This window comes from Chenopodium album, chromosome 1 (assembly GCF_948465745.1).
Source record: "Chenopodium album chromosome 1, dcCheAlbu1.1, whole genome shotgun sequence".
Taxonomy (NCBI): Eukaryota; Viridiplantae; Streptophyta; class Magnoliopsida; order Caryophyllales; family Amaranthaceae; genus Chenopodium; species Chenopodium album.
This window is the reverse complement of record NC_137834.1, coordinates 4,660,161-4,670,837: the sequence shown is the minus strand read 5'-3', so window position 1 is coordinate 4,670,837 and position 10,677 is coordinate 4,660,161. Positions and strand designations below refer to the sequence as shown.

General features: G+C 35.0%; 1 protein-coding gene across 1 annotated transcript; it reads right to left on the bottom strand.

Moving 5' to 3' along the window:
• Positions 1 to 307: 307 nt before the first annotated feature.
• LOC145636789 (uncharacterized protein At3g27210-like) lies at positions 308 to 4,406 on the bottom strand. The gene is made up of 4 exons (XM_081688361.1): positions 4,026 to 4,406; positions 2,324 to 2,404; positions 1,369 to 1,488; positions 308 to 1,141 (listed from the first exon to the last, which is right to left on the bottom strand). Exons 1-4 carry the CDS (start codon positions 4,222 to 4,224, stop codon positions 732 to 734), a joined length of 810 nt encoding a protein of 269 aa, XP_081544487.1. The 5' UTR covers positions 4,225 to 4,406; the 3' UTR covers positions 308 to 731.
• Positions 4,407 to 10,677: the final 6,271 nt, after the last annotated feature.

The following is a 10,677-nucleotide window of genomic DNA, read 5'->3' as shown; positions in this document are numbered from 1 at the left end:
GTTATTTGGCAGATGTTTTGACAATGTTTAGTCCTTGGTTGTATAATCACATTTGTAATTTACATGTTTTAACTATACATAAGAATATACGAGTACTTGCGTAGTTGCGTGTGTCTTAAAAATTTAAGATGTTAGTATTTAGTTCATTCTTAGATGACCAATTGAACGTATTACACCATTTATATCATTTACGTAGTACAATGTGCTATGTACACTAATTACTAGATGAAAATTTAAGAAGTTCGTATGAATGCATTTAACGACTTGTTATAACAAACTTCTATAAGCCAAGTTTCAGCCGGAGAGATGAACAAATAAAGACCTATTAGCAAGAAGCTTAGGCTTTTTACAAGCATTGATTAAGTTTAAAACCGTATACAAGGCTACAAACTAGCCCCATAACGATTTAAGTACATACATGACCTGATCACAGGCAAGGTAGAATAGCCACTAATTGTTTCCGAAATACTTTAGTAAACATCTTTCGATGTAACCTCATTTTCTACACGGTATCTATTTACATAGCAAGGCAAGAAGCCAAGAAAAATGGAAGTATACAAGGCTCGAAAATGACCAAACTTAGCACCTCAATTATTAAACACCGCCTTATCACTTACTTTGTACATTGTACTAAGATCGATCCTTGAAGATTGCATAAGCAATGTAATCTTCCTACACCAGGCAAAATGAGAATTACAGCTAACCTGAGAATTACAGCAGTCTGGCTCTTTTCAGGCTTTTAGGTCGTCCATAGGAGGATAAGATGTCTTCTTTCTTCCACTTAAGCTACGAACATAAGCCAATTTTGGAAAACAGCCATGTGAAAATCTCCCTTGTTTTTCTTTTACGTGCACATGATCATCATCGACAGGATCACTGATAGATACATAGCGCAAACCAGATGGGGCTCTAGTTGGTGGTTTCGGTGGCAAATCTAGAAATGGAGTTAGGCCTACATCACCACGCTCTCTCATGCTTTCTTTAAAAAGATCAAGAAGCTTCTTGCTCTTAGTTGGTGGGGTGATTGTTGAGGATGTAACTGAAATAGGACCAACCACTTCTTCAGAAAAGGATCCAGTTGCTTGAGTGGTAGATGAAAAACTCCGGCGAGCTAAGGGACTACTTCGAGACTGGTATGATGCTGCATCAAGAAAAATAACCCTCAAAAATACTGTCTATAGAAAATCATACTCTTTACTCGATACAGAACAATATTAAGTAGTATCTCAAAACTGAAATGATGAACATCAAAAATGATATTAACATGCCACTAATATAAATAGTATTCGTATGCCATTAAGTAGTACTTAATGGTATGACATTAGCAGACAAAGAATGAGAAACACATCCTGATTTTGTCACACTTACCACTACGCATATGCTTTTTGCCTTCAAAAACAGCCCTACTAACTTGTGGGGAGAACACTCTGCTAAGTCGAGGAGTTCCATCATGATGGACAGGAGTATTGCCCCGAGAAGGAGTGAAATCTGCATAGTTATCATACAAGTACAAGAATTAAACTCAAAACCACTAAAAATATGAAAATTGACAACCACTTAAAAGAAAACCATAAGTGTATCTGGGTTTGTATTAATCTATCCCCATAACTTTTTGCATTCCTGTCATTGTCATGGCTATCAATCAATGTTCAAGCACCAAACCATAATACTACCTCCGTTACAGGTTATGTGCAAATATTAGACATTTTTCCTCTCTGCTTTATGTCAAATCGTTGCACATAATCTATAATGGAGGTAGTATTAACATAAAAGATATTAATGTATTATCCTTCTTTCTTTCCTAGATGTAAGCCTTAGCTCATGTTTTTTTTTTTTTTTTTTTACCTAGCTCTGGGTCAATAATTATCAATTTTAACTCAGATGTGTTTTTTAATACTTGGTTTTGTTCTCTTAAAAGAAAGAAAGTCTCGAGGTTTTATACTGCTCAATGAACTTCCCGAGCAAAGTTAGCACTTAGCAGCAGGGGAATTTATTTCTCAACCAAATCACCCTACCCCCAGGCCTTCCATAAGGATATAAAGTTCAATTTGAGGTAAAGAAATCAATCTATATGGCAGATGTTGAGACTACGAGCACAAAACTATTGTAAAGAAGCTCATGAAGTTGATCGGTATATCTGTAGGAAAAAAAAAAAAAACAGAACATACAACTGAAATTCATGGAAATTGGCAGAGAGCACAATTGCAGAAAATATGATAGTAATCTTAGTAAATCATGTGGTCATGTCAAATTGCCAACCATAAACAGAATAACAAATACTTAATATATAATACAATCATCCTGATTATATAGATCTCATTACCTCCATTCACACTATGAAAATCATCATCACAATCCGAGTCTAGCCAACCTTGGGTGTCATAAAAGGTTTCGTCTTTGCTGCCTGTCAACGGAAGGAAATAGTGAGTTCTATATTCTGAGAAAAACCATTGACATGGAAAGAAATTCTCATCCTCATCTAGAACAGGAAATTTTCAAGCATTCTATTAGACAATACTAACTACAGGTCAATGTATTATGTACAACAGCAGTTATGAAAACAGTTTGTGTCGTATAATGAAGAAGCAACCATTGCAACACATTAAAAAACTAGTAGTAACCTCGATTCATTCTCCTTTCTATGTTACAACATACGCCTATACTACCCTACTAAGTACGGAGTAGTAAATAATGCTGATTTTCCTAGGAAAGTAAGCCTGATAAAAATTCCATTGATCCTTGAAAAGAAGAATTACAGTCGTCGCAAATCACAATTTTTGCAACTTTATTATATTGGTTTCATGTTAGAAGACTGTGTAAGCCACGATATTAAAAGCAGGTTGAATTTAGACCGAAGACATTAAAAACTATATGTTCATGAAACAGCCAAGGTCATAGCACTTGGGAAGTGGGAGCTCAACATGTTAAACACAACAATTCACACACACCAAAACACAGAGTTCCAAGAGAAATCGACTGCTAGCAAGTAGCAAAATACTAAAAGGGTAATACGAATATATAATTAGATTATTCACCCGTCCCATAGGATAATATATTGACTCGAACACCCCTCTTATAGGGTAATAGATTGACCCGAAATGGAGGTAACAATTCCCCAATTTAACCCTTCAATGCTAAACAAAAATGGAGGGCCATATTAAAATACAGAGTCAATAAGTCTACCATACATCACCTTACCCGTCAAACGTGTACAAACAACTTATACGTTACGCCTATAGTAACTTAAAAAATTTAATACTTGGTACAAATTACTTCATATATTTTTACTAGTCATTTTTTTTCTCGGGGTAAGTTTAAGATATATGACTCAACCCCTCCACAACTACCAATCCCGTCTTCACAAGTCGTAGTCTTGTGGAGGGGTGAAGGAAGGATAAGCGAATCTCCACCACCAACCAATTACTAATCCTCCATTTGATCAAGTCTTGCTTGATATGACAGGACTCTAACATAATCAATACAATTATCATGATTAATCAAGAATAATTAGCCCAACAGTAGAAGCCAAAAAAGCAGAAAAAATCTATTGTCACTAAAAGTTTATTCATAGCACTAAATAATAAAAAGAACATCATTAAAAAACAAAAACAAAAGGCAATAATTAAAATTAAAAGCAGGCCATAATTCAATCAAGTGTTCGTCCTCATATCAAAACGAATAAACCACCAATCTCAACTCCCAGATCATCAACACCTACCACAAACTAAAAAACATAAAATAAAACCCATAATTTATACTCCCGTTACATATTATTTGCAATGATTAGACATTTTTCATCTCTACTTTATGTTAAATCGTTGTAAATAATATATAACGGAAGTAGTAATACAAGTACTTATTACTTCGTATTATTTACTTATAACCCCAGTAAGTAAACCCTTCTCTTTTCCCGAGGTTTAACGGGTATAGTTAGTTAATTTATTCGTTTCATCGAACCATGATTCATACAACATCCAAAAAAAACAAATGATAAATCAAATTAAGAAAGTAAGAGATGAATTTACCACCAATACTGCGAAGACTTGAAATAGAATTAAAGGGAGAAACACGGGATTTACGATTAAAGGAGACAAATTGAGGGTCAACATTGGTGGGTTTATCTTTGATTGGAGTGGGTGGCATCGAAGAATCAGGAACAACAGAAATTTGATCAAGTTTAGAAGACCCAGAATTATTATGGAAAGATGATACACATGATCCCATATTATAACAGAATTATGAAGAATATAAGAGAGAGAAAGAGTAGAAGAAAGACGTGCGAAGCAGATGAAGGAGGAGAGAGAAAGAGAGGAGTGACAGAGAGATGACAGAGTTAGGAGTAGGAGTAGAATATGGGAATTAGTGGGTAGTCATACATGGAATTGGAGGAAGAGAAGCATGGAAATTGGGGTCCATATTATAGTATTGTTAAATGTTAAATAAGAGTACGTTTTTAATAATGTGTTTTTGGCGTGTTTGATTGATTGACGACTCCCATGTTTATGAAAAACCAATATTATTAATTGACTCTTTCTTTCCTCTACTCCTCTTCTTTGCTGAAAATTCTTATATGCACTCCGCTATTCGGGTGTACTAGAGTTAGGTGCATCTATTACATGTTATTGTGTATGTTGGGTACTCGTAGTAGATTGGGTCTAGGCCAGGATTTTTTTGGAGAAGTACGATATGGGGTTTGTGGCACAATACGACACGACACAAGATTGTGTATGTCGAATAGTACATTGGGCCAAGGCCACGATTTCTAGGAGAAGCATGATATGACTCGCCACTACATAACATACAAAATTTGGCTTATGTATGACACGTGACACATGAGTTGGAGTCACGATTAATAATTTTAACACCACACATAGCAAGTGGGTAGCAAAAAGGCATTCATTTTCATTAGAAGGGCACAAGTTTATTGCAAATACATTCGTAATAACGCTTGTCCATTTCCAACCCATCTTTCACGGTATAATCTATTATTTGCAATTAATTATGATATGTTTGCTTCTCGATCTATAAACATGCGTAAAACTGGAAAAAAAAAAATCATAACAATCACGCACCTAAAATAACACTTGAACCATCTATTTTTTATCTCGGTTTATAATTACAATCATATTATCACTTTCACGTCGATCAATTGCATAATAGATTGAAGAGCTATATTCAACCCAAAAGTTACTGCAAAAGCCTATGCAACATCTAATGCATGTGCCCGCGAGTGCAAAAATAAGCAATCTCCAAGTAAGCAAGAAAATCAACCGCACTACTTTAAAATGAGTAAAAAAAATAATACTTCCTTTGTTTATTTTTTATATTTATAATACTTTTCTTTTTACTCATGCCGGTGTATTATTTCAATAACTAATATCTTTAATTATCAATATGTAAAAATTATATACATTTGATATTAAAATAGTATAAATTGAGACGAATCAAACAAAATTTCACGATACTATATTTTTTCTTAGCTATGAATCACCAATATTAGTTAAAGCTAAGTGAAGCTGGTTTCAAAAAAAAAAAGTTAAAGTGAAGCAAATGAATATTGTAAAAGTCAAACTGTTACCATACAAGTATTAAAAAATAGAGGAAGTACAAAGTAAAAACAACAAAGTTGAGCGAAAAAAGTGCACATACCACTGTGTACGCTCAAATGCATATAATTAGCTTCACTAGAATTTTTCCTTATATGTTAGAATTGTTACGCATAAAACTCAATCATATTCATGTATGTAGTTTTATTTTTCATACTTCCTTTGTTCCTTTTTACAATTGTACTTGACATTATTAAAAGGAAAATTTGATTTAAATAATCCAACCTTTGACGTATTTGTTTTTAATAATCCAACCTTTTGATTATTATACAATAATCCAAGCTTTGTGGGGTGTTCTATTTTATTAGGCCATGCAGGTCACTTAACCTATAATAATATGTCACCTGCCACGTGTCGCATTATTATTTGTCTAGATTTTTTTTTTATTTTTATTTTAAAAAAACTTTTTTTTCCTTTCCTCTTCATCTTCTTCCTCCAATCCTCCCTTCCACACCTCCATGATTGGCTACCCATTTCCGGCCAGACCTTTGCCCACCACACCTCAACCTCACCTCCGGCAGCAAGGAACCCCAATCCACCAGCCACCACCTTGGTCGAAACACGACACCCCGAACCCGGAAACCCGACTTCGAATCCAGAAACACCCACCCACCATCGAAACTATGGAAAACCGTACCCCTAGCCACCGCCGATTTTTTTAAATTCTCTCTCCTCCAAATCTCTCTTCTTCTTTCTTTCTCTCTCTGTTTCAATTTCCCTCCATTTGTAGGAAATTTTCGATCTTCAAAACCTTAGAATTTACCCCTAATTTAGGTCGATGTTGTTGTAATTGGTGGCTGCTTGCGGTGGTTTAGCGATGGCGGTCATGGTGGTGGTGAGATGTTACGGCCACCGTTGGTTGTGGCCAAAGTGGGTGGTTGTTGTGAATTACTTGAACGACTGTTGTTCGAGGCTGCGCTGTTGAATGGGTGCTTTGGTTGTAGTATGGGAAGTGGTGCGGTGGCGATGAGGGTTGTGTGGTGGTTTCAGGCGAAAGAGGAGAGAGGTTGTATGGGGGTTGTCGGTTGGAGCAATAAGGCGTGGTATTCTAGTGGCTGGGGGTCATTGAGTGGGCACCAACCCAGTGACGGTGGTGTTGCGGTGGTGGCAGCTATGGGGTAAGAGAAAAAGAGAGGAGGGTGGTGGGCTTGGGGAAGTGGGAAAGGCTTGGGAAGGGTGAGAAATGAAGGGGGGGTTTTTTTTTCTTTATTTATTTTGATTGAATTTTTTAAAAAATGAAAAGAGGTTTAAAAAAAAAGGAAAAAAAACCGGTTCATCAGGTAAGTGGTCATATTGGCCTGATAAAATAGAATGGGATATAAAGCTTGGATTATTGTATAATAATCAAAAGGTTGGATTATTAAAAATAAATACGTCAAAGGTTGGATTATTTAAATCAAATTTTCCTTATTAAAATGATGTCCTTTGATCTTTACAATAGATAACTTTATTCATTAATATCTCTAATTGTTATGAGTAATAGGTAATAAAAAAAAATACTTCGTAGATGATATCATTTATTAATTAAAATGATGTTCTTATAAAATAAATAAATTAATCTCAACATGATTCCACGCAAATTATTATTGTTATTATGTACGAATCATAAAACACAAAAGAAACACACAAATGGTGTGGTTCAAAAATAAAATTTGATCAAGCGAAAAATAACAAAAATAACTTTCATGTATTAATGTTAAGCTTAATTGATAAACTCTTCATTGCATGACTATTTCCCTTGGACTGTAACTCCTTAATAATTACATAATAATAAAGTTAGTAAGAAATTAAACATTACTCCATTTTTATTTTGTACATTAACTCATAAAATTGTAATCATAGAGTAAAAGATTTTTGTGCATTATGGAGTAGTATATATTTTGACATCAAATTTATAAAGATTTAATTTATAATATTTTTATGATTTTAATGTAAATTTTTTTTTCTTATAATCAAACCAACTCAAACAAGCAACAAACTACTTAAGCTATCATATTAAATAAATATTAGAAAAAAAAAACCACCACTTAAGCTCTCAATGACAAACAAGCCAAAATATATATAGTTCAATTAAAGTAATAAATTTATAATGACCCGGGACATCGCCCCGACCAATAACTAGTTTTTATTGTTATTATGTACGAATCATAAAACACAAAAGAAACACACAAATGGTGTAGTTCAAAAATAAAATTTGATCAAGCGAAAAATTACAAAAATCATACTACCTCCGTGTTTTAATAAGTATTACAGTTTGACCAAACACGCATGCTGGAACACAACTTTGACCATTAAATTGTCTAATATTATGTTAATAAAATTATAGGAAAATGATATTCTAAAAGAATACGTTATAACGAAACCAATAATGTATTATATAATAACATTTGTTTTTTGGAAAAATTGATTCTAATAATCCCACCTTTAACCGATTCGCCATTAATAATCCCACCTTTAAATTATTATTTAATAATCCCACCTTTGTAGGGGATCTTCTTCTATTGGTCCCTAACCTGTTGGTAACCTGTTTTCATAGGTTAATATGCCATGTGTCGTTTTTTAATTGGTTGAAAAATAAAACTTAAAAAAAAAAAACTGAAAAACTAAAAAACAAAACTGAAAAAATAAAAAATTAAACCCACCAGCCACCCTCACCCACTGTGAACCCAAACGGTGGCCAAACCTTGCCCTAGCCCCACCAAAAACCGACCGGCTGCCACCCAAAACCCCCGCAATTGGCCGGTCGAAACCACACATTACCGAAAACCACCCACGCCGACCAAAAGCAACCCCTGACCAGAATCCCACCCTCGAAAACCACCACAACCACCACCATAAAAACCCAACCCAGCCGCCAAAACCCCCCTTTTAACCGCCGAAAACCCCCTTTAACCGCTGAAAACCACCGTAAAACCCCGAAACTCTTACCCAAATTCAACCTCAAGCCATCCCTTGAAGAAATTGATTCATTGATTTTTTTTTTTTTTTTAATTCATTGATATTAAGGGGTTCAATGGTTTTCGTGGGTGTGAGGGTTGGAATTGGGTCGGTTTTTTGTAGGTAAGGGTGGGAATGGGTGGCTGTGGGGATGGGGGTTCGGCGGTGGAGGAGGGGCTGTCGGAGTTTGTTAGGGCTGGCTGGGTTTTCAAAAAGAAAAAATTAGTTTTTTTTTTTTAAAAAAAAAAAAATTTATTTACCAATTTTTGACCAATTATTTAGTGACACATGTCACTCAAATTAAAAAAAAAAAAGTTTACCCAATGTTCAGGTTACCGGTCATAAGGGACCAATAGAAGATGATCCCCTACAAAGGTGGGATTATTAAATAATAATCTAAAGGTGGGATTATTAATAGCAAACTGGTTAAAGGTGGGATTATTAGAAACAATTTTTCCTTATTTTTTACTTCCTCCGTTTTCTTTTACTTGCAACACAGCCCTGTGGCACGTGGTTTGAGGTCGGGTTTATGTAATGTAAACGGACAAATTTTTCATTATAATTTTTACAAATGATTCTTAACCCTATTCTAATTTTCGTGTAAAAATTATATTGATAAAATCGCTCGTTTACCCTCACTAATCATCTCCTAAAACTGCGTACTTAAAAGGTGTGTTGCAAGTAAAAGAAAACGGAGGAAGTATATATTAGTAAATTAATCAAGGCAAACTCATTAATGAAAATAGTCAAATTATAACACTTATTAAAATACGGAGAGAGTAATAAAAAGCCCATTGAAAAAAATGAAGTATACATACATTGATACATATTTCCTCAAAAGGTCAAAATCGTCGAGAATTAAAAATATAACATATTGAATTTGTAAACCAGAAATTTCTATAATATTCATCCTTAAATATTTTAAAATTTTAATGAAATTTCTTCCGACGGCCATTTTAATTTGAACAGTTACTTCCGTCTTATCTAATTTCTAATCAAGTCACCATTACAATTACCTTGACAAATGCAATTTGCCTTACTCTTTCGTAATTACAAGTGTCTTTGTTAATTAATTCGTAGTAGTTCAATAGTTTATCATAATTCACAAGGATGAGAGGATCTAGGAGATGGAGGATGGTTAGTCCCTCCATCCCCCACTGAGTGACGGGGTTTCGAACCTTATTTATCTCCCCTCCTGTGGTTAGGGGTGTTCATAACCGGGTACCCAGAAGTGCGGGTACCCGAAAGTGCGGGTAGTTATTTAGGCGGCCCATTACCCGACCCGCTAAAAGCGGATACCCGCTGCTCGGGTACCCGAATTTTAATATATATGTTTTTTTAAAAAAAAAAATTGTTGTATAATGTATATGCTTTAAAAACCTGCTGATTTAATTAAAAAAAAAAAATCTTTTTTCATTAAAAAAAACTGATGTGTTTATTTATTACAAGATATGTTTATCTTAGGCCTTGATGAAGCCACCTCCAAGATCTCAAGATCATCAGAATCATCATCTCCATTTGTTTGATTCGATTTTCCCCCGTCAAGACATCTAAAGACATTTTCTGATCAAAGAATTAACAAGAAAACTATAATTACTTAACCCTAAAAAATGTAATTGAAAATAAATTAAATAAACATCAACAAATAAATTAACCCAAAAAAATTTGAACAAAGATTAACCTTGTTCACGGTTTATGAGGCTATAATATACGTATGATTCGGTGGACAGTTGACGGTGAGGGACTGCGGAAGTTCGGTGGTCGCCTAAGAGGGACTGCAGAGATTCGGTGGACAGCTGCAGAGGACGGTGGACTGCAGAGGACGGCGAACTGCAAACACCCCTAACGGTGAGTCAGTGAGGGATCGCAGAGGTTTGGTGAACTGTAGATGAAGGTGTTCGCCTAAGAAGGAGGAAGGTGGTCGTAGGGAGGACGGTGGTTGCTTGAGAAATTGAGAGTGTTTGAGAAATTGAGAGTGAGGGAGGAGAGAGGGGAGAGAAGAGAAGTGAGAGTGAGATGCGGCTACAGGCCTACAGCAAAGTGACTTAGTGAGTAACCCTAAATTCTCTAAAGGAGGAAAGGGAGTTTTCAGCCAAAAAAAAAAAAAAAATCCGGGTATTTAAACGGGTACCCG

Bases quoted from the DNA above. Each gene is read 5' to 3' on its own strand.
- LOC145636789 (XM_081688361.1), bottom strand. From the start codon at position 4,224: ATGGGATCATGTGTATCATCTTTCCATAATAATTCTGGGTCTTCTAAA. The intron at 2,405-4,025 runs GTAAATTCATCT...TTCCGTTGACAG, and splicing joins AAGTCTTCGCAGTATTGGTG to GCAGCAAAGACGAAACCTTT. The intron at 1,142-1,368 runs GTAAGTGTGACA...TTCTTGATGCAG, and splicing joins CAAAAAGCATATGCGTAGTG to CATCATACCAGTCTCGAAGT.